Source organism: Centruroides sculpturatus, unplaced genomic scaffold, assembly GCF_000671375.1.
Source record: "Centruroides sculpturatus isolate CEXI.00-Female unplaced genomic scaffold, Cexi_2.0 scaffold694, whole genome shotgun sequence".
In the NCBI taxonomy this organism is placed as follows: Eukaryota; Metazoa; Arthropoda; class Arachnida; order Scorpiones; family Buthidae; genus Centruroides; species Centruroides sculpturatus.
In genome coordinates, this window is record NW_019384906.1 from 283,441 (window position 1) to 309,132 (window position 25,692).

Below are 25,692 nucleotides of genomic sequence, written 5' to 3' on the forward strand. Positions count from 1 at the left end.
ATTTTTTTTATCACGTGTAGTATAGAAATTTGTAATAAGATACATAATGTGGTTATAATAAAATATTGTGCGATTATTTTCATATAATTAAAATTAATATGTATTTATTTTTTTATAAAATACAAGGGAAGCGGCGCTTCCACCGCTTCTAATGACGGCACGCCACTGCAAAACACTAACTTTAAATAAGGTACAATCAGAATATTTTGCACGTATTATAAGTTTTGTTCACTCATTACATGAATCACAATAATTAAAGTTTATAGATGATTTTATATATTATCTTTTATCCAATAAAACTAATCACTTTTATCTTTATTTTCAATTTAAAAAATAAATTGAAACTAAATTTGGTTATAAAATGAATTGAACTTTCAAATCTTTTATTTTTCTTATTTATTTAAATTTTCACTTTTCCTGAATAAAATTTATAAAAGTTCCATAGACAAATACTAGTTGCTGAAATTGTCATGGTAAGACGAGCAAAACTTTTAAGTCTATCTTTTTTAAAAATAAGAACTGTTGGATTTTGGTTAGAAACTAACATTGTAAATCTTGCTTTCTTTTTCGGATTTTTTTCCACCCTATAATTAGTACATGGATCAAACTGCCAAGTTAAAGTGTATACAATGGAACTAAAGACTGTAAATGCACACAAACTGAAACAAACATATGGTTTTTTGAAAATATATGCAGATGCAATAGTTCCTAAACTCATAACTATATTCATTTTATGAAAAAAATTTCCAAAAGTAATCCACATAGATGCCATTTCACCAAGTCCTTCTGGTTCTATAACAATAATATGTTTGCCTGTCTCCACTGCCTTCTGAAATTCAATATCCTCAGTTTGCAACACTTTTTCATCTTTTGGATGTTGATGAATAATGACAATTCCTTGTTGTTTAAGTTGTTCCCTAATTTAAATAACAAAATCAGAATGCTTTTAAAAATAAAATGCTTAGAATAAAAGTAATTGAACTCACTTGAGGTCTGTGCTACCTGAAAGTCTACTCCTAGGATCATCTATATTTAATGGAATCTTAAAAAAAAATTATTATTATTAATGTTTCTATTTTTATGATAAGTAAAACAGTAATATAATTAAAATTATAATTTCATGAACCAAAAAGTTAACACAAAATAACATTCAATAGCTATCACAATCTTTTTAGTGATATATTATCCATTTATAATTTTTTATATAATGAATTCAGTAGACTGAAGTGACTGATTATAGAAAGGTGCCTCGTACTTTGAATTCAATTCATTTCAGGATGCCATTCAAATTCTGAACTGTTAAAAGTCTGATCAATTTTCCCTGTGGGAAATAACGGAAAGTGAATTAATCCATTCCTAAATCCTAAACAACCCATATCAATAAACTAATACTCAAAATTTAAGGCAAAAATAACACAAATGCCCTAAATCAGCGATTCCCAACCTGTGGTACGCGTACCCCTAGGGGTACGCAATAGGTTGTTTAGGGGTACAGAAAAAAGTTAGTTATTATGGCAGAAAAAATAATATATTATGTATCACAAACTAATAGTATTAAAAAATTATTAGATAAAAAATGCTTCTTGCAACAATCACAACTTTATTATACATGTTTTCTTTAATTTAAAGTTACAATATGTAAAATTAACAATACGGTTGCTCACTAAATTTCTTAAATGAGGGGTACAATCTAGAGATATGACATGTCACGGGGTACGCTAACGAAAAAAGGTTGGGAACCACTGCCCTAAATAATAAATAAGATCATGAAAATAATAGATAAAATACACAAATACTGTATAATAAAATGGAAATGGCAGTTATTGGTCGTACGCAGTTGTCTTCAGCATCTTAAACACAGATGCCAGACACACTCATGTTACCCAATTGAGAAATGCAAAAAAATTTGGAATTTTCTATGTATGGATGTTTGTGTGTGTAGGTGGGGGCATGATTTTGTTTACCCATTTTGAGACCTAATAACTCCTGTGCCTTTCTCAAATTTCTGATATTTTGAAGGAAGACCTGTGTATTAGGGGAATTGGAAAATTCCTCTGCCTGCTTCTTGCCTGTATTGGTGAGCTTTTTGCTGAGGTCTACTTTTGTGTTTCTTGGGCTCTACTGAGTGTTTTTTCCTGCTTTTTTTTGTCATTTTAGTTAATATTTGTGTTACTCCTTAGATTTTGAGTCAGTTTCTCATTCTCATTGGCTAGATTTTTTATTTTCATGTATTTTTCATCTGTTAGGCTAAGCTAGCCCAGTTTCTGTTTTAGTGTTCCCAGGCAGAAACAGTTAGTTTCTTTGATTTAATCAATTTAATTTAATAACACAATACAGACATCATCATGATCTAAGAACCCTACACTATTAACAACATGATAGTCAGGTTCAATGACTGGAAAGTCTATCCAGCTCAGGACCCTGGCTATCACATCAAGGTTGGTATCATCAGGAACAAAAAAACATTACTGCCTGCCTTGTCTCTCAACACACCACAGAATACATTACCATTGTCTGTGTTACAGACAATAACACTCATATTTACATATGTTCAGTCTACATTCTAGACACCATAACACTGAGACAGCCATTGAAAACATTCACCACCTCCTGAACTCATACAAAGATAAACCTATCCTAATAGGAGGTAACTTCAATGCCAAGCCTGTGACCTGGCATAGTCCAAAAGATGACCCTAGGGTAACATAGTTAACAAAACCATGGCCCAACACAACCTTACTCACTTGAACATCAGCACTCTTCCAATCTACTTCTGTACCACAGGGGAAAGTTGGATTGACCTAACATTAGGAAACAGTCATATCATCCCTAGAGTCAACCAATGTTACACTACCGACATAGATTCTGTCAGTGACCATAGATATATCTTCACCCAACTGAACACTACTAGTAATACTAATAATCACAGTTTTCACTATACTCGCACTAACTGGCAATTATTCCGCGACACCTTCATTAACATTTGGGCTCGTACTCTTCATCACAGTCAATTTACTTAGAACTATATCTCCCAACTCTGGGAAAAGTGTTAGATGGTCTAATGATTAACAGGATTACTTGGCATCTACACAAGCATAGAGCCCTGCACCAGAATCAGTTTGGCTTCTCTAAAAACAAAGGTATTGTAGATGCCATCCACCAGACTAAGCTTAATAATCAGAAATGGCAATAATCACTATTGACTTTAAAAGTGCCTTTGATCATGCCTGGTTGCCTTCTACCTTGCATACATTACACTCTCATCACTGCCCTCAAAATCTTTACAAACTTCTTCAGTCCTATCTTAGCAACAGGAATGTAGGTGTTTATACAACACAAAATAACATAATCATACCCATCACTTGGGCTGTCCTCAGGGATCCAGGTCTGGTCCTGGTCTCTGGAACATAGCCTATAACTATCCTGCACTTAAACAACACCCTGCCTCCTGGCTGCCACATACAGGGCTATGAAGACGACACAATTATCCTAGCTTCCCACAGGAATAGTGAACGCTGACAGGATATATGCAATGACATTCTCAATAATATTCACCAGTGGAGTATTAAGTATAAGCAACCCATTAACACAGACAAATACAAAAGCATGATAGTTGGTAGGAATGCGCCACTCGTCAGGAAGATTACCCTTCGAATAGATACTCACAAAAAAACCAAACAATGAAAATTAAATATTTAGGTGTTATGCTTGACAAGAGACTAAACTTCACACCCCACATCAAATACATCACAGACAAAGCTAAAAAGATGACCAATGCCCTCATTAGTATTGCTAGGAACACATGGAGCCTTGGCACTACCCCACTAAACTTATTTACAGGAGTGCAATTCAGCCAGCACTCATCTATGCCATACAGGTCTGGGGGCCACGTGGCTGCCAAAGTCCATAACCATAAAAAACTGTTATCTGTTCAAAGGACTGAAGCTCTCCGCATTTGTAAGGCTTATACTGTAGGACTGCATCCATTAGTGTCCTTTTGGTAATGTCAGGGTTAACCCCCATCGACTTACAAATTAAATGCATTATTTGGCAGGAAAATCTCATCACCTTACCCTGGCGAGATTATAGCAACTCAGACGTCAACAAAATGATCAGAGTAGATAAAATTCCCCCCAGTTTGACCTTGATCGATGATATCAAAAAATTCAGCATCGACAAAAATACCCTCCCGACTTACAATTACCACCCCTTCCCATCAGTTTGCTCTTGATATTTACTTTGAAGATCCAGGTGATCATCCCATATTTAGGATTTACACTGATGGTTCCAAGATGGATGACAATGTGGGTGCCGCTTTTGTAGTTTACTCCGACTTAGGCCACGAGCTTCACAATGCTTGCTTCCATCTAGGTACACACTACTCAATAGCACAGGTGGAAACTTTAGCTATTTATATGAGCTTAATTCACATTACATGTAGGAAGGACAAAACACACTACTTACACTATCACATTTATTCTGACAGTAGGGTAGCTTTTCACAGGATTGTGAAGTCTGATAGCTGCTTAAAACTCGTCCATCTCATACAACACATTCTAAGACACTTAGACAACAACGTTAGAATAGATTTCCAATGGGTCTGGGTCATGTGGAGGTTCTTGGCAACGAGACTACTGACCACATTGCCAAACAAGATGCAAAGTCTTCAGTCACTAGTACAGTAGAGCGTCGATTATCCGAATCAATTGGGGACTGGATTACCCAACGATTACCACGAACTACACGTCAGAGGAGCCATCAACGTTACAATACCACCTTCGACTTTGGTGATGAGGAGGCTGGCCAATGGTCAATGGGGTTGTTCAGAAGATCGATGTTTCGGATAACTGATTATGTACGAAAAAATATATTAATTTATCCCATCTTGACATTTTTCTCCATTGCGTGTTGCTTTGCATTGAATTTTTGTCGATGTTAAGCCTAACGAAGACTATTTTATCGTTAAAAATTATTTTTTTTATTTTGTACGAACAAAATAAATATATTGAAAAATATAAAAACAATAAAAAATTATACTTCAGAAGTTAATTTAGTATCAAAAATGTAAAATATTTGAGTAGCCCAAGACAGCAAAAGATTGCAGTGCCACAGACCTGGCAAAAATTTAAATTTGCTGACTGGAATTCTTTCAGATGATAGACGTTTCGGATAATCGACGCTCTACTATACTTTCAGTTACATTCCTACCTTGTACATCAACAATCATGTCAAGAAGGAAATCTTCATTCTTGTATTGCAATTACACGCTCTACTGTACTCTCAGTTATATTCCTACCTTGTACATCAACAATCATGTCAAGAAGGAAATCTTCATTCTCTGGCAAGACAGCTGAGACCATGACACCACTGGTAGGCTCACCTACACTTTCATCCCCAAGGTTGACACTACTGCAATTCATCATCACTTTTACCCTAGTTACACCCTCACTCAGCTACTTACAGAACACAGCTACTTTAATGCAATACTTGCATAGATTTAACCTTGGGGACAATCTATAATGCGATTATGATATTCAGGAGGACCAAACACCAGTTCACTTAGTTTTTTGCTGCAATAGGTGTAATCACAGAGAAAGTTTAATGAGAACTGCTATTCTTGAAGGGTACAACTGGTCTTGCAACCTGCACCAACTCATTCACACATGTACAATGTTCCATCATCTACTCACATTCCCTTATCATCATCTATTCATATCCCTTAGTGGGGCTCTTGAGAGCACTCAATCCAGGGGCATGGATGGCAATTAGCTTTCTCTTGCTTTGTTTCAACTGTAGGTATATAGCTGCCTTTCAAATTTGTATTTTAATTCTTATTTTCTGTCTTCTTCTTTGGTCTAAATTTGGTTAGTCCTAGTTATAAGTTAGATTAGGGACTCTTAGCTTGGTTTCTGGTTATGTTATGATAGGTTAGGTTAAATTAGATTAGGGTTTGTTAGCTTTAGTCCTCTGGTTAGATTCATCTTAGGTTATGGTAGGTTTAGTTTAGTTTAGGGTTTCTCATTTCCCGGTCTTTTGCTTGTCTTGGGATTCCGGGATAAAATTAATTATTTTTAAGATATACAAAATATCATGAAATCAAATGATACAATTATTTTTCATTTTTAAAAGTAATTTAATACGTTCTGTAACCTCCAAAATCATATTAATAATGATGTGTAAGATATATATTAAAAATTACCTTTGAATTACGTAGAAATTGTGACAAATAGAAAAAATTTATTAAAGTTTGCTGGAAACTGCATACAACAACAACAACAAAAAAAGTGCTTTAAATTGAGTTAAAAATTTAAAAAAAAATGAACTTGGATTAAACTTCTAACTTAGAAGGTAATTTTAATTTTTTAAATAAAATATAATACAAAATATTGTAAAGTTTTATAAGATTTTAAAAAGCAAAGATGGTCAATACTCGGATCACTCAATCTAATTCTTATTTTAGTAATGAAAAGTCTTGGTACCGAGAACGCCCTTTCCAATTCAATTGATGCGAGTGGAATCATGTTTAATGCATTTAAGAGAAGAAACATATGCATTTTTCACCTGTATCCTGAAAGATTTTTAGGTCGTTTTTGAGATTGTAGTACTTCTTTTGTTCTCTAGTATTCTCAATTTGTCTACCTCGCTGCTTTAATAGAAACATCATAGTCCAATAATTTGGCAGTTCGTTTGCCTTTAATAATCAGGTTATGAAAAAAAACTTCATACTTGCAGACTTCGTACTCATTTGTATCCTTGACCAATTTGCACAACTTGGCGTTACGCAGTTATTGAAGCTACTGGGCATGATTAAAAATTAAGACAGCATAAGCACAATTATTCCAGATATTACAGGTAAAGAATTTTGAGAGTCCTGCCACAAATAAGCTACGTATTGATTATTGACCATTTGTGGCATGCCACGAGCAAAAATTTTAAAAAGTCTAATAAGTAGGTTTAAAATTAATAAATACAAATGTATTCTGACAGTTTATGAGTTAATTATACTTTCTATTTGCAAAATTTCCTCAACCTTAACACAAAATAAGAAAAAAGTGAATTTTTAAGAAATTTGCAGGATTTCCCGGGTTAAAAAAACAACCGTGATTCCATTTGAGAAACCCTAGTTTAGTTAGTGAGAAGTTAATGTTAAAAAAAAACAAATAAATAAATACATAAAAATAAAAAAAATTTTTTTGGGGTCTTGCTCGTTTGTCTCTGTTGGTCCGGTCCATTCATCTCATCTAGTTTGTCATTGTGTTCATTTGCTTTTCACGCTGTCTAGCTGTTAAGTAGTATTAAGATTTGTGATCGCGTGCTCAGTTTTATTAGTATTAAGTAGATATAAGTCTTCCTATTAACTACTAACCACTTGGAACTAACTTCTACACTTGGCTATTCATGGTGGCACTCAATTATTGGTGTTCGCTAAACTCAAGTTTTCTTTTAGACCTTCGGGAGACTAGGACCTTGCAGCCTACAAACTGCATGCCAACATCAAACATAGAGGATACTGTAGCCATACATACACCATTCAGAGGGATACTACCTTTATCTATCTATCTCCTCTCCCTCCTTCCCGCCGGCTAAACATGTCATGTACAGCCGAAGTCTTTCTTGTATGTATGTATTAAGGGAATTGATGCTATTAAATTTTAGTGATTAAAAGGTCGAGGAGGTGAGGAGATAAAAGGGGTCATTTGTCATATCTTGAATAGGACTGGACTTAAGATTTTACTTGTTATGAGCATTTACAATTTTTATTATTATCAAACTCATCTCTATCTTCAAAGTTAAGCTTTTTTCCATTTTATAATAATTAATAATATAAAAGTTAATTTTTTAAAACAAAATCACATAACAGATAGCACCATATATAATTTTAACTTTATTGCTGAGAAAGTTATGCAACTTGTTGCTGGGTTTGCTTTCTTTTTAATTTATGAATTAAATTAAAAAGAATTAAAACATTTAAGGGATGCAATATTGTTTATCATTGACATTTTCTTTCCTTTGATTTAAAAATATTAAAGATAACAAAATTCGAAGAATGTCTAATGAGGAAAGGGTCTGCAATATTTTTTCTTATGAAGAAATAAAGACTAATTCTATTTATTTCTATTCATAATTAAATAAATTAAAAAATAAAATGATAACACAATATAAACAAATATAAAAATCTTTTATTGTTATGTTAAAAATTTATTTTGTAAATTATATTTTTATTCAAAATTTGTTTACATACTCTAATTTATACATAGATGTTCACAATATACTTGTGAACTTCATCAGAACATAAAACTCATTCTTTTTATGAAGTTTATCATAAAATAATAAAAACATTTGTAAATTAATCTATTTTCAATATATTTCAGCTGTAATATTATTTTAATAACTTTAATTATGATACCAGCATAGATTTCCATGAAAAACTGGTATACAAACAAAAATTCATATTAATTTTTCTTTATAATGTATTCAAACATCATTTTTAGAAGGTTATAAAAAGAAAACTTTAAAAAGACTTAACTTTAAAATTAATTAAAAATTTAAGGTGTATTTAATATACTGACAACACTCATAACTAATCTTCATTTACTACATTTTTTTTTGATGAAGTAAAAATAAACAATTATAACACAAGTAATATGTTATGCAGAAACATAATTAAACAATTGCCTTAAATAATCAGGTTATAACTCTGCTAATTTAATGATTAATACTAAGTAATTTGCTACTAGTGGCAGACATTAGGTGCTGTCAATAAGGTGTTGTGTGCAACACGATAATTCAAATTTTGAAACATTGATGCATGCATCCTGGAGAGAGATGGTTGAAATTTGGACCAAGCCAAGATTGGCTACTAGCTGCAGCAGACACGATGGAGAACTCGATCCTGCACAGCTCATGATTGGCCAACCGTCAGACATAAATAGTATATAAGGAGACACTGTGGCAGGAAAAAGGGTTGCTACAACTGTCTTGCAAGCTGAAGCTAGGACTATTGTGGAAGTGGTTGCCACCAAATGCAGCTTGTGAAGTCATAAGTTGTCTTTCTGACAAACCAGAGAGTGGAAGACCTAAAGTACTTGAACTTTATGATGTGCTTATTGATGGACCAGAAGCAAACATTGATATAAAAATTTTTTTTGAACTTTACTGGTGCCATTATTTATTAACTTATTAAAACTGCCCCTAGTAGCAAATTATTTAGTATTAATCGTATAACAAACACAGCTTATTACTGAGAGACTCTTTATTACGTTGTACAAATGTTTTCAACCCACTCAATGGGTCATCATCAGGTTATTGATGCTACCCGAACCTTTAAACTAGTTCATTTACAATTGTTCTTATCGCATCGCTAAGGAATTTGAATTAACTTTTAATTCACTAATCTTATCAAATCACTAAGAAATTTGAATTAAAAGTTAATTCAAATTCCTTAGTGATTCGATAAGAACAATTGTAAATGAACTAGTGTAAAGGTTCGGATAGCATCAATAACCTGATGATGACCCATTGAGTGGGTTGAAAATGTTTGTTCAATGTAATAAACAAAGTCTCTCAATAATAAGGTGTATTTGATATACAATATGCTTTGAATCTGAGTATGGATTAAAGTTTAGTATTAATCATTAAATTAGCAGAGTTATAGCCTGATTATTTAAGGTGATTGTTTGGTTATGTTTCTATATACATGCTGGGCTTCACAATGTTTGATATACTAATATATTATAATGTACTGTACCACCTTAAAAAATAACTACAGTAAATTATTGATTATCCGAAATAATTCAGGACTGTTCTGATAACTGATAATTTGAGAAAAAAATTTATTAAACACAAAACTGTACTGTATATATTTTATATACATGTCTTACAAATGCATACCTTACATAAAATAGGCCTACAGTTTAGGATAAAAGTCCAAAATTGTCTTTTGCTTCGTAGCTGAGTCCCGTTTTCTTGCTGCTAAATCTCGCACACGTTTTAAAGACAGCAGCAATTGGACAGCATCACATTCTTCTTGTTGTTCTAACCACTTTATAGCTGTCTCAAGGCAGTGAAAAGCTTCCTCACTGGATGGACATTTTTCAGCATGGTCATTATCGCAAGGCTCTTCTTCATCATCGCTAGGCTCTTCTTCATCATCACTAGGCTCTTCTTCATCATCACTAGGCTCTTGTTGGTTGTCAATGATACTGGCAACGATTTCATCATCTGAAAATACTTGATAGCCACGATCATCGACATCACATTTGAGCCAGTCTTGAATGTTTTCTTCATCACATTCTTCAAATCCAGAACGTTCTTTAATCAGCCCAAACAGTTGTGATACAAATTGGCTGTTTGGTGGTTCTTCAGGTGCAATGATAGAACCATATGATGGTAGGAGCTTATTCCAAGCTGTTGCTAGTGTAGTGTCCTTGACAGTAGCCCAAGCTTCTGCTGCCATGTACATAGCATCCTTCAAGTTAATTTTAGTGTACACTTGCCGAATTGTTTTTTCATATTCTTCCCCAATCAGTACCATATGTAGCAATGCCTTTCTGTAATAACGTTTGAAGCTTTCAATGACCCCCTGGTCCATCGGTTGTAGGACTGACGCAATGTTGGGAGGCAAGAAAACAACTTTAAACTTTCCATTTTCTCTTTCCAGTGAAATGTTTGAGGGATGACTTTGGGCACTATCAATCAACAACAAAACATTTCCAGAATTCCCAGTTGTAAGCTGATGCTTTTTGACTTCAGGGATAAACACAGTGTCATACCATTCTATAAAAATGCTTGTATCCATCCATGAATTCTTTTGATTCTTGTAAATGACTGGCAATTGTTTTATTCCCTTAAAGCACCGTGGATTTTTAGACTTCCCTATGATTAGCAAAGGTAGTCTGTGCGTTCCTGTAGCATTTCCGCATACCATAACAGTGACGCGTGATTTGCTTGCCTTAAAACCAGGTGCTGACATCTCATTCTTAGAAATTACACTTTTTGTTGGCATTTTCTTCCAGTACAAACCAGTTTCGTCTGCATTGTAGATATTGGCTTTTTTGTAGACCTTCTGATCAATCATGTTTTTAAAAAACTCTTTCAACTGTTCAGCTATTTCAGTATCAGCTGACAGTTTTTCACCCCGAATGTTAAAGTGCCTAATTCCGTGCCTAGATTTGAAACGCATAAGCCAGCCGTTAGTCGCTTTAAAATCATCATTACCCCCTAGTTTCTTGTTTATTTCAAGAGCCTTTTTACAAATCAAAGGGCCAGTTATTGGTTGTCCTTGGTTACGTACCTGCACGTACCACATGTAAACTGCAGTGTCTAAATCCTGGTTTTCTGCCATTTTCATTGTTTTTCTGTACACGCTTCCATCTTCACTATCAAGTATACTTGAAAATTTTATAATGGCGTCACTATTCTTTTTAATGTCCGATATTGTGGCATTTCCAACTCCATATTCCCGAGCTAAGCTTGATCCTCTAGCACCATTCTTCAACTGGTTTATTATTTTAATTTTATCGAAAACACTGAGAACAATGCGTTTACGTTTAGTTGCCATTGCAACAAAACAACAACTACAGTACATACAGCACAATTTGTCACAAGTGACAAGTTTGGTCACATAGGCTGGTTGGCAGGAGAAGGAAAGTGCTGCTATACCACAGCACTAGTGGAAATTTGAATTTGCTTTCACCAATGTTTTGGTTGATCGGTTTTCAGATAAATGATGCTATACTGTATTTAAAAATTTAATTTCTTTTATAACAGTTTTAAAATTATGATAAGTTTAATTACATATTAAAATATAATAAATTTTGGAAATAACAAAAAATGATTGATTTTTTATAAATTTTATTACCATGATAAATTCAATTATTTTAAATTATATTCTCTTTCAAAGTTTTCAAAATCTTCATCAGTAAATACAGTTGATTGTTCTACAGTGTCTTGTTGACTATCTGTTGAATTTTTAGATTTCTTTTTCAATAACTGTAAACATATATAAAAAAACTACACAATGAAATAACAGCTCAACTGAAAATAAACTCAATATATTTAAATTACATATAATATTAAATATTAATCAGTCAATTATTTATGATAATTTCATAAATAATTGTTTAAGAACAATCTGCATTTTTAATTTAAATTTAAATTATAATAATAATTATATTTGCTTAAGAAAGGAAAAAATTCAATTAAGATATTTTTGAGTGGCATACAAAGGCAATAAGAAAAGTTTTAAACCAAGTTAAAGAAAACTTTTCAATAGAATATTTAAGGATGTATAAACTAAAAATCTGAAATATGAAAACTAATTTATTCTTGTTGGGTGTTGTGGGATCACAAAAATGAGCAATGCAAATAAAGAAAACATATTTGAGCAATCTGTCAGTTTAACAAAATCAAATCTACTCTATAGTCTGCTGCTTTTCAACTTTTGTTTTCACATGTTTCAAAAGATTCTGGAAGTCTTTAGTTGTAAGGAGCTTCAGTTGTAGTCTGGAGCTTATTCTGAATTCTTTTGTGTAGTTCTGTAGTGGAATTGGCCTCCTAAACAACCATATAATTTTGCTTTAGGTGGTACCAAAACCATTCAATTGGTTTCAGTTGGGGATACATTAGACACATTGATTTCACAAGGAATGTATCATATCCCATGTTGATCAAAGACAACAACTGTGTTTTGAGCATAGTGGAATTTTGCCATATCTAGTCAAAAGAAAATCTCCATTCAGATAGTGCTTCTTTAAAAGTGGAACGAGTTTCTTCTTGATGCACACCATACTATATACTTCTGTGTTGATGCAAAGTTTAGATGATGTGATGAGGGCCCAAGATAGTCTGCAAGAGCTTATGACTGTACACATCATAACTAATGCTGGAAACTTTGTGTGCACTTCATTTCACTACTAGCATAATGTCTTTTCCTTTTTCAAAGTAAAAACTTTTATTTGCTGTATGTTGAGTTATCTAGTATAAAATAAGACCTGTCATCTGTAAGAACATCCAGAATTTTTTCAGAATGTAGATCCTCTTTGTTCAGCTGTTGGACTAACCTTGTTTGATTTTCTAACTGTTTCAGTGTACTTGGGTGCAGAAATTCTTTTCTTGAAAACAATATTCTGTTCCTTTAATATCTCAACATTCTTTGTTTGTGACTGTTTATGTTTTTGTTTTTTATATTGTTTATGTTTATTGGTTATGTTTATTGTTTGTTATTATTGTTTTTGTATTGTATATTGTTTGAGATATTTTGAACTTTTGGCCTAGCTTACCAACAGCAGCATCAGTTAAATGCTTATGTTTCACTTCAGTCATTTTAACCTTTTTTCATCCACTTTCTTCATCTCTAAATAGTGTTTTCTTCTCTTGTACTCTCTTAATTATAGCATATATCATACTTTTTCAAATGCTTGTATTTAAATGTTTCACAGTAAACAGTTTTTCTTTCATCAAATTTCAAATATAAAGATTTCTAATGAGTTTTCTATGTTTGTTTTCCATTTTCAAAAGTCAAATTATTTAAAAAAAAAAAAAAAGCATTTAGTACTGAATAAGCAACTCAAATGCAACAGGAAATTTACACATTGAATTTCCTTTCACATGCACACATGTAGAAAAAATGAATTACTCCAGATTTTTATTTTACATGCCTACAAATGTATATAAGATTAAACATTCTTTAATTACACTTTTTGTTGGCATTTTCTTCCAGTACAAACCAGTTTCGTCTGCATTGTAGATATTGGCTTTTTTGTAGACCTTCTGATCAATCATGTTTTTAAAAAACTCTTTCAACTGTTCAGCTATTTCAGTATCAGCTGACAGTTTTTCACCCCGAATGTTAAAGTGCCTAATTCCGTGCCTAGATTTGAAACGCATAAGCCAGCCGTTAGTCGCTTTAAAATCATCATTACCCCCTAGTTTCTTGTTTATTTCAAGAGCCTTTTTACAAATCAAAGGGCCAGTTATTGGTTGTCCTTGGTTACGTACCTGCACGTACCACATGTAAACTGCAGTGTCTAAATCCTGGTTTTCTGCCATTTTCATTGTTTTTCTGTACACGCTTCCATCTTCACTATCAAGTATACTTGAAAATTTTATAATGGCATCACTATTCTTTTTAATGTCCGATATTGTGGCATTTCCAACTCCATATTCCCGAGCTAAGCTTGATCCTCTAGCACCATTCTTCAACTGGTTTATTATTTTAATTTTATCGAAAACACTGAGAACAATGCGTTTACGTTTAGTTGCCATTGCAACAAAACAACAACTACAGTACATACAGCACAATTTGTCACAAGTGACAAGTTTGGTCACATAGGCTGGTTGGCAGGAGAAGGAAAGTGCTGCTATACCACAGCACTAATGGAAATTTGAATTTGCTTTCACCAATGTTTTGGTTGATCGGTTTTCAGATAAATGATGCTATACTGTATTTAAAAATTTAATTTCTTTTATAACAGTTTTAAAATTATGATAAGTTTAATTACATATTAAAATATAATAAATTTTGGAAATAACAAAAAATGATTGATTTTTTATAAATTTTATTACCATGATAAATTCAATTATTTTAAATTATATTCTCTTTCAAAGTTTTCAAAATCTTCATCAGTAAATACAGTTGATTGTTCTACAGTGTCTTGTTGACTATCTGTTGAATTTTTAGATTTCTTTTTCAATAACTGTAAACATATATAAAAAAACTACACAATGAAATAACAGCTCAACTGAAAATAAACTCAATATATTTAAATTACATATAATATTAAATATTAATCAGTCAATTATTTATGATAATTTCATAAATAATTGTTTAAGAACAATCTGCATTTTTAATTTAAATTTAAATTATAATAATAATTATATTTGCTTAAGAAAGGAAAAAATTCAATTAAGATATTTTTGAGTGGCATACAAAGGCAATAAGAAAAGTTTTAAACCAAGTTAAAGAAAACTTTTCAATAGAATATTTAAGGATGTATAAACTAAAAATCTGAAATATGAAAACTAATTTATTCTTGTTGGGTGTTGTGGGATCACAAAAATGAGCAATGCAAATAAAGAAAACATATTTGAGCAATCTGTCAGTTTAACAAAATCAAATCTACTCTATAGTCTGCTGCTTTTCAACTTTTGTTTTCACATGTTTCTAAAGATTCTGGAAGTCTTTAGTTGTAAGGAGCTTCAGTTGTAGTCTGGAGCTTATTCTGAATTCTTTTGTGTAGTTCTGTAGTGGAATTGGCCTCCTAAACAACCATATAATTTTGCTTTAGGTGGTACCAAAACCATTCAATTGGTTTCAGTTGGGGATACATTAGACACATTGATTTCACAAGGAATGTATCATATCCCATGTTGATCAAAGACAACAACTGTGTTTTGAGCATAGTGGAATTTTGCCATATCTAGTCAAAAGAAAATCTCCATTCAGATAGTGCTTCTTTAAAAGTGGAACGAGTTTCTTCTTGATGCACACCATACTATATACTTCTGTGTTGATGCAAAGTTTAGATGATGTGATGAGGGCCCAAGATAGTCTGCAAGAGCTTATGACTGTACACATCATAACTAATGCTGGAAACTTTGTGTGCACTTCATTTCACTACTAGCATAATGTCTTTTCCTTTTTCAAAGTAAAAACTTTTATTTGCTGTATGTTGAGTTATCTAGTATAAAATAAGACCTGTCATCTGTAAGAACATCCAGAATTTTTTCAGAATGTAGATCCTCTTTGTTCAGCTGTTGGACTAACCTTGTTTGATTTTCTAACTGTTTCAGTGTACTTGGGTGCAGAAATTCTTTTCTTGAAAACAATATTCTGTTCCTTTAATATCTCAACATTCTTTGTTTGTGACTGTTTATGTTTTTGTTTTTTATATTGTTTATGTTTATTGGTTATGTTTATTGTTTGTTATTATTGTTTTTGTATTGTATATTGTTTGAGATATTTTGAACTTTTGGCCTAGCTTACCAACAGCAGCATCAGTTAAATGCTTATGTTTCACTTCAGTCATTTTAACCTTTTTTCATCCACTTTCTTCATCTCTAAATAATGGTTTCCTNCCACTCAATGAAAAAGGTTGGAAAACACTGAGCTAATGGATGGAATCAGAAACAATTGCAGTGCATGCATACACACAGACTGCCAAATCCACAGGGTACTGATACCAGTCAATGTCAAATACCTCTTTTGTCGCATCACTAGTATATCTCAAAGGACGCAACAGGGTTGTTGTAGATGTTAAACGTTTCTCACCATAGCTGTAAAAATCTAAATATGTTAAACTTAAGAGTCATTTGTTTTCTAACTAATTCATTTTAGGAGAAGGTGTCCATGGAAATTTCCAAAATTTACAACTTTTTGGTCACTCTCATTGAACTGGAAAAATTTCTGTCTTCATTTCATCTAATATTATGAAGAAATCAGTCCCCACTGTACTTGGCTAGAGATTGGTTTGGTTAAGCTTTTGTTTAAGTAAAATTCCGGCTCTTTCAGCAGGAATTTATTTATGTCCCCAATTTCCTAATCTCTTAATTATTTAACTACTTCTTAAGTAGAAATATTTATAATTTGAAACTGGTTACTTTGTACTTGAATACTTGTAGTCTTGGGAAAAAGCAGAAAGAGATATTTTTATGACAATGGACACACAAATTGTAAATTTAAGAAAAATAAATTTTAGAGCTTTTCTTGTACCTTGTGCATCTCATTCATTAAAATTTAGTTGTAAATAATGCTGCCAAAGTAACAGTTAATTTTTTAACATTATACAAGGATTTTTTTTGCATCCCCTTATAGATGGGACATACTAAATTGTAATATCACTAGTTTAACATTGAAATCTATAAGTACAGTAGAGCGTCGTTTATCCAAACCAATTGGGGACCGGGGTTGTTCAGATAACCAATTATGTACGAAAAAAATATATTAACCTATCCCGTGTTGAAATTTTTCTCCGCTGCGTGTCGCTTCGCGTTGAATTTTCGTCGATGTTAAGCCTAACAAAAACTATCTAAAATAATAATTGTGACTATTGTATCGTTAAAAATTACTTTTTTATTTTGTACAAACAAAATAAATATATTGAAAAATATAAAAACAAAAAAATATATATATATACTTTAGAAGTTGATCCAGTATCAAAAACATTCGATTCAGCACGACACAGTCCTCAGAAACACCACCACACAAAAGTGGGTTAAAGTCCAGATGTGTATACCGTCATGGCGGCACTTCCTGTTTTCCGACTGCTAGCCTCGACCCCGGCGCGGTTTGGAGACGAGCGCTGTCACGTGACGACGCGAGCGAACGAAAAGCGGCGGCGGCGGCGGAGCTGCCACGATAAAGGGGGGGAAACAAACGCAAATTCGAAAAAAATCGCTCTAAACAATTTTTTAACAAAAACGTACAAAAATAACAGTCAAAGTCCAGATACGTATACCATCATTGCGGCTCATCTCTGATTCCAGCAAACAAAAGAAAGAAAACAGTGGGGATGCACGTTCTAACCTAACCTATCCTAATAATTTGGTTGGTAATAATTACGGTAATTTATTAGAATAGGTTAGGTTAGAACGTGCGTCCCCACTATTTGCTGGAATCAGAGATGAGCCGCCGTGAAACAAAAGAAAGGAAACAGTGGGGACGCACGTTCTAACCTAACCTATTCTAATAATTTGGTGACGAAAGAAACCAGTCGACGTCAAATTACCGAAATCCATCTGTGCGAAAGTCGAACGTAATGCAAAAAACGACCAACCCGTCGAAAATTTGAACCAGCCGCACTAGCAGAACGCGCGAGCGCTCGCGTCGTCACGTGACAGCGCTCGTCTCCAAACCGCGCCGGGATCGAGGCTAGCAGTCGGAAAACAGGAAGTGCCGCCATGACGGTATACGTATCTGGACTTTAACCCAAAAGTGTCAGTGCTGCCAGCTAAAACACACACACCAACAAAAACAATATTGGAGTAGTCCAAGATATAGCCAAAGATTGCAGCGCCACAGCACTAGCGAAAATTTAAATTTGCCTACGAATTCTTTCGGATAAACGACGCTCTACTGTAATACAAAATGGGAGAGCATAATAAAAACAGAATAAATATATCAAACATTTTAATGGGTTTTTTAAAACTCCTGTCAACCAGAGCTGCGGAGTCAGTAAAAAAACACCCGACTCCGACTCCGGATAATTTTAGTAGGCCAACTCCGACTCCGGCAAAATTAAATACAAAGTCATTATGGATGCGTTTACTTCTGAGCTAATAGTGCTACTTCCGAACACCGGAAGTGACGTCATTAGCATGTGTATTCGTGCTTACATGTCCAGTTCGAAAGTAAACGCGAACGCTAACAACAAATATGGCAGTTTCCTGAAAATAATATTGTCAAAGCTGCTATTTTAAATGTTACGTTACAGATATAACTACTTGATTCCAAATCGGACGATGATGATTTTACTGTGGATATAATTGTAGAAAAATGAAAAAAGAAAAGTAGGGTAAAATAAAAAAGATAGAAACTTTTATTTTACTACCTTTTTATAAGCCAACTGATTTTAAACAACCTTAGACTTACAAGAGAATGTTTTGAAATTATCCTCTAAAAAATAAGCCCAATTATAGACACCGAAAAATTACTTCCTCTGGAAGACGACCCATGTCTCCTCAAAAACAGCTTTTATGTTGTCTATGGACATTGGCAAATCAAGAATCATTCAGGTTTGTTTATACGAAGTAATATATGAAATTAGATGCAGTTTATAAGAGAATAGTAGATTATACATACATATAACACATATTTAAAGAAATTGTTTTATCCAGTGAATGGATGTGACGTTGTTTTGTTGTGGTGTAACTAAACTGAGTTCAAAATTAACAAATAATTGATATTAAATACAAAACACTTTTTTTTCTTTCTTTCTTTCCTCTAAGGGTATTGGCTATCGTTTTAATATTATGAAAAAATGGTATTCAAATGATACAATTTCTCGAGAAATCATTTCCCATATGTAAGTGAAATTCATTCAAGTATACAAACTTATGTAATTTTGGATTATTATTAATGCTGTTCATTTCTTTATGATTTATTTAATTAATGCTCTGAACATAACATTTCTGAATATTCCAAATGCGTATTAGGTAAATCTCACTTTTAATCATAAACACTGAATCGAACTTAATTTTTTTTCACATTAATTAACTCTGTTTANAGGGGCAAGACAAAATATATTCTCTCGATCTCAAATTAGTAGTGGCTTGCCCCTGTATATTATACTTTTCCTTTAACAACAGGTTGTGCGGGTCATCTATCTAACTCCTTCCAGGGGAAATTTTTGAATTGAAATAATGTGAATTTTGGTTTGCATTGGAAGTTCGTATACAATTAATCGGGATCTCCTGCCCCTAAAGTTTCTATATCTGGTCTCATCTTTCATCTATCTAAACTCCATTCTTGAGATTAAGGAAAAATAGACAAATGGATGGGCAACAGTGGGAATTTATAAGTCTACAATTTTCTCAAATTGCAAACCAAAAATACTCATTACATAAAATTACTTTTATTTTCAATATTGAAAAATTAACAAATGAAAGAATACAAGCAATCTTCCATAAGGTTATCTCAAGACATGAATGCAGATTGCAACACCTATCAACTCACCAAGAGATGATGAATCAGACTGCTCAGAGAATCAAGATATTGATTCTAGATTGATAATTTGAAAATAACTAAGATATGGAAAAGGAAACAGTACACTGAATTAGAACTGAATCTCTAAAGGTTGAAACATGGCATTTAAGAGGAATAAACTGCAAACTGTAGAAATTTTAGAGTAACATGAAAAATTCAATTTTCTGTGTCAGCAAACCCTCTCAAAAAGTAAGAGTACCATATAAATAGGAAAGTATGACTCCATAAATAGAAGTGTGAATACCACAGTGGGAGGAAGCCAAAGTTATTGAAAAAGCTGAATAAGGACCAAAAATAGAAATAACATGGAATGTTGTTAGGTTTAACAAGAATTAAACTTTGTGATGTAAAGCTTAATACTTTTACTGAAATTTAAAATTTGAAGTCTAGGTTGTTTAAATTCAGAAATTAGTATTACATAAAATTAAAATTTCAAAAATTGTAAGTTCTACTGGAAGTTTGTTTTCAAATAAGTTTTCTATTGAAAGAGTAGAGTTTAAGGTGTATTTGAAGATATGCTGAAGTAATTCAAAACATGTTTTATATAAGTAAATGAAAAGGACCTCACTATGTGAAATAGCACTTCTCATTACTAATAAAGAAGAGAGGAGATACTGATTCTCTTTGATAGTATTCTTCCATTACAAAGGATGCTATTAGGATACTATCAAAGAAAATCACTCTCTACCAACCACAGCAGATGGTGCATTTAATATAAGAAGAGGAAGAAGAAAAAATTATTGAAATAATAAACTGAAAATATCTATTGAAGTTGTAACAAAAACTGGACAGAATATGCTTGCCTGATTTAGTGTGTCAATTTAATCAACCATATACTCATTTAATATGTAAATTTTCGACAATAAATTCGACTATCTTCTATTATCAGGACTTATTATACTGGTTATACCAGTATAATAAGGAAAAAAGGACATTGAAGCAATTTAATTAATCATATACTCATTTCTTTAAATGTTTAAAATAATTTTTTGAAAGTTATCCCCGCATAAAATATTACACACAAAATCTATAGGAATATTCTTCTTGACATATGTAAAGGAGAAAAAAGAAATAATAAAAAATTTTATGGATGATGATGTTAAGGAATTTACATTATAAACCTCTCTTAAAAAGTGAAGACTGTTTTATGATGCTTGTATTTTTCTTTCCAGGTGATTTTCCAACATCCAGATACTTATTTAATTCTTACCTGTATGTATAAACAACAACAACAAAAAACAGACCACTAGTAAAATTTTTTACATTGATATGCCTAATCTATGCTTTAATTTAATCATTAGAATATACACAGAGGAGAAAAACAGACAAAATCAAAAGCAAAAAGCAATTTATGTATAAAGCTAATATTCCATGTCAGTAAAATGATTCAAAATATGTTTACTGAAAGTACAATAATTTATATTATTCAAATAAATAAGTAATATTTATGAACTTTTCTTAAGAAGAGAAATTAGAAATAAAACTCACTTTCTCAACTACTTTTGAACTGATTTTTTTATTTGAAAGTCTTTCTATAATGTATAAATTATTTTCTGTTTGGTCTTGTGTTTTCTTCTTCTTGAGTTCATCTATAAATAAAATTAGATGATTATTAAGAATTTTAACTTAATAAAAAATATAAAAAAATATCAAAACTGCTATACCTGAAAGATTTCAGTTAAAATATCAAATACTAAATAGACTATTCACAATAGGACCCTGCCATATGTGACTAATACATTCCAAAACCTCTTGTGTAAGCAAAATTCATGTAAAATAGCAAACCCCATTAATAATTAAATATTTCCTATACTAACATACCTATCACACAAATTTTTGTTATAAATGAGGCAAATAAACATCATATTTATAATAGATAGCATGATGCCATAAATCATAAAAACTTCAAAAATTTTTGGAAGCAGACTTTTCTGACTAAATTTAAAATTTTAATTTTTCCTTTAAAGTAAACATTCATGACTTTTCTTTGACTTATCAGATTTTCACAATAACATCTTACACTCTCCATGGTTCCAAGACATAAGGAAGTATCCTTATGCCTTAGAACCATGTTTACAAAGTAATTAGTTTATATGGAACTATAAAAAGCAATGATATATTCACACTGAAACTCAAAAATAAAAGTATCTTCATACCTCATTCCATTACACACTCCAGTGTCCTCGAGGAGAGTGTAAGATGTTATTGTGAAAATCTGACTCTCTTATGAGAATCTTTTTAACTTCGGAATGAAGTTGTATATTTCTTTCATCAATATTTACGTTATTTCTCCCGTTCTCACCCCGTTGCCTGAAGAACAGACCCCGGACAATGAAGTGCGTAGTTTCTGAAAATGACCTTCTTGATGGACGAAGTTGTCCGAGGCGACCGCGGAAGAAATCCCCTCTCCCCAGGAGTCTACTCTATTATAAGGTGTCTGCGATATGACCAATTAACAAAAACAGACATGTGTTCCTGTGGCGAAAGTAGACAAGAGGTCACCTACAAGGGTCAACTTTGCGGTGAGAAACATTACCAAAAATGGTCAGTCATCTCCCCAGGTGATGACGCATTTGATATTAATTGGTCAAACGATGCCAATAATGTCGTCACCCACGACGGGGGAGACTCATAAATCGGGAGAACTGACATATTGCGTCAACGGAGTCCCCGAGATTTCCCATGCTAAAAGGGTATAAAAGGGGAACGATATGTCACATCGACAGCGATCGTCGGGGGAAGAGAACGCAGTGGACTACTCTTCCAGCACTCTCAGGATCTACGAAGCTCATAATCGCCGCTCCATGAAAAGGTAAAAAGACTTTGAATATTTTCTATTCTCTCCATATACGACGGAATTACTCCTCAAAGAGGTTAACAGAAGAAACCTCCGAGAGAACTTCACCAGGAAGAACTCTCTACAGATTAGGAGCGACGGAGCATACACCGCATCTGGACATAGCTGCACGACCTGAGAAGGACATCACTCCACATAGCTTTCAAAGGACACCTCGGATTAGAAGACAACGATCACAGAGTGTTTTATCAACGCCCTATAGCATGAGAGCGTTTCCTACGAGGTAAACCCTTGCCATAATTATCTCTCTCTCCAACGTGAAAACTCTCTCTCGATCTTCAGGCATTAGGATAGGTTAGATTTTAAAATACATATTTATATCTCGATATGCGAGTGTTAAATTTATTATCTCTATGTATAATTATTTAATGTTTTAGTAAATGTGTTATTTATTTAAACCTGTGTAGTCTTTTGGACACCTGATCACGACTCATTACTCCTCTCCACTCATATCTTTAGCCCTCCTATAGCCATTCTCTGACAGCCAAGCCGGTAAGTGGGGAGAAGCTCTCCGCTTCAGTCCCCTTGGTTGCACATTATCATTTGATTATTATTAGATAATTTGATTTACTATAAAATTATAGTAAAAACCTCTCATTTGTGAACAATCTAGGAGAAAATCAAAAGTAGTCACAAAACAGAGACTGTCATTTACAATCTTTATTTCAACATACAGTATTATAAAATTTGCAACAACTTACAAAGACAAGAACATTTACTCAAAATTTAAGATATTTTAAGAAAGTAAAGACAAAATTTCAATAGTAGTTTGTTTTGTAAATGATATAAAGTTACTGTTTTGTCAAAAAATTCTGAATGTTATTTATAGTTTTATTTAGCAAATCAAATCATTCAATTTCAGTTATCAATACATAGACATTCTGTGAGTGCATTGGATGTTCAAAGTAATGTAGCCAGATGAAGGCTTTTGAATAAGGTCAAAAACATATTAAATAATTTGCACCAGAATTTATAACTGTTTACAGTTCTGTTAATGAATATGCAAGTTGCCAATAAAAGCTGCCATCCACCCTAATTGTCCTATTACAGATAATGTAAATTATTTCTTAGGAAAGAAACATTAATCCACACCAATGCTTTACCTTATCAGACCATCTTTATTTTGTCAATGCCATATATACACTTTGAGAACTTTCTTCTCTTTTTCAGTATGGAAATTCCTAGGATATATTATTTTTCTATTTTTTAATACAATTTTGGGAAAGATCAAATATAGAATACAGTATCTGTTGCACGTGTAAAAACTCTTTATACAGGTGAAATAAAAAAAATTACTACTGCAATTTAAAGAACATGAAGCTGAATTAAAATACAAACAGAATTCCACATTTTATGAACACTACTGTTAATAACTGCAAAACAGATAAAAAGAATGTAAAAATCTTTGATCATGAAAAAGACATATACCTCGTACATAAGAATATTTAAAGAAAGTGTGTACATATCAAAAACTGGTAGTAACTTAAATAATAATAACAGCATAGAAATATACAATAGCTGGAAAAAATTTTTGTAAATAAGACATCTCTACATCAAGCAAAAACACTGCATCACCAAGAAAAAAGGAGGGAAAAAGTAACAACAAACACATGTTTGGCAGAATATGAATAAAATGGGAAATTTAGTCATCCAACAATTCTGAAAAAATACTTTCAAATAAGTAATTCCTTTAATTTAATAATCCAGAAGAAAGAATAAACAAATTTTAACAAATTTATTACTCTTCATTTAGCTTCTTGTTTGGATATGTATTAAATTATTATTTCAGCAACCTAATAGTAATGTTTTGTTTTTCCCAAACTTATCACAACGACTTCTGCAATAAGTTTGGGAAAAAACAGCACCATTAGATTGCTGAAATAATAATTTAAATTTACTACTGTTTCACACAAACTTACTGCAGAGATGCATTGTAAATAAAAAGACTAAACTTTGTTATTGACAAGACTATGTCTTGTTTATAAAATCGTACTGCCCGATTTTTTTACCCACATAGAGGTATGAAGGAGTACATGTCGAGAGTTGATATTTGGCACAGAGTATTAGGTGCCCAAATCATTTGTGCATAAAAAATCCAGACTCGTAGGTAGTCAGGGGACTGAGAATCGAGTCAAAATAAAATACAAAATGGCGACCCTCTTCTACAAACAGCCACCTCAACCCACCGAAGTCAGGTAGGAGAGAGTACCACCCACAGTCATTCTAAGAAGTGAACTCTAACCTTAGGACTGAACACAGTTTCTTCTATGTTAAATAAAATTTGTGATCTAATTTTGTAAATTTGGGAGTGCTTCAAATATGACGTTAAAACGGTTTTATGTCGTTATAAGTGTGTTGTTTTTTAATATTATCTAGTATAGTAAAATCGTAGAACCAATAAAAATTTGACGTTATATTAGGGTTGTCGTTACATTCGATGACATTATAATTGGGTTAAACTGTATATTGTTTGTGCAAAATAAAAGAATAATTTCAGACGATACAATAGCCATGACTATTTTTTTCAAAAACAGGAACTTTTCATTATGCATCGACAAAAATTCAACCAGGCCGACACGCAACAGAGAAATTTTGAAATTAGATAGGTTAATTTCATCGAAGATGCATCGTGGACAATATCGTGGTCATGGCCAGCAAAGTTTGAATGACTGCGCCCAAAAGCAGCGATATCAAAGAAGATAGGAGAATGAGAACGAGAACTGCTTTGAGCATCAAAGTAATTCCGTCTCCAAGACATAGTCTTGTCCCAAATACGGTTTTGCTGTTTTACTTGTTATACAGATAAAAAAGTTCTATTAAAAACAAGTAGGAAAATAATGTATCCCAGGAAATGCAAATAAGACATTGATGAAATAAAGATGGTCTGGTAAGCATTGGTGTGGATTGATGTTCCTTTCCTAAAGAAATAATTCACAGCATGAATAATTTATTTTCAATGTCAGGTTCATAAAATAATTTAGAATTTAATATGTATTTAGTAAAAAAAAAAGTGCAAACTTACTAAGTAACATATTAGTAATTATATTACAATAAATAACAGACAATTCTAAACAACAAAAAACTTGAGCATCATTATCTGTAACAATAAGAACTTAATCAATCATTATAGAAT

At 32.5% G+C, this 25,692-nt stretch overlaps 2 protein-coding genes across 2 annotated transcripts in view; both read right to left on the bottom strand.

Moving 5' to 3' along the window:
- Positions 1–95: 95 nt before the first annotated feature.
- The window catches only part of LOC111631557 (transmembrane protein 11-A, mitochondrial-like), a 39,528-nt gene continuing 13,931 nt past the window's right edge, over positions 96–25,692 (bottom strand). The window contains exons 4-6 of the mRNA XM_023375816.1: positions 21,191–21,291; positions 987–1,042; positions 96–917 (exon numbers count right to left, since the gene is read on the bottom strand). Coding sequence (XP_023231584.1) covers positions 401–917; positions 987–1,042; positions 21,191–21,291 — 674 coding nt within the window. The 3' untranslated portion in view covers positions 96–400. The remainder of the gene's footprint in view (positions 918–986; positions 1,043–21,190; positions 21,292–25,692) is intronic.
- LOC111631556 (jerky protein homolog-like) lies at positions 9,483–12,006 on the bottom strand. Its single transcript, XM_023375815.1, has 2 exons — positions 11,861–12,006; positions 9,483–11,736 (listed from the first exon to the last, which is right to left on the bottom strand). Exon 2 carries the CDS (start codon positions 11,585–11,587, stop codon positions 9,908–9,910), a length of 1,680 nt encoding a protein of 559 aa, XP_023231583.1. The 5' UTR covers positions 11,588–11,736; positions 11,861–12,006; the 3' UTR covers positions 9,483–9,907.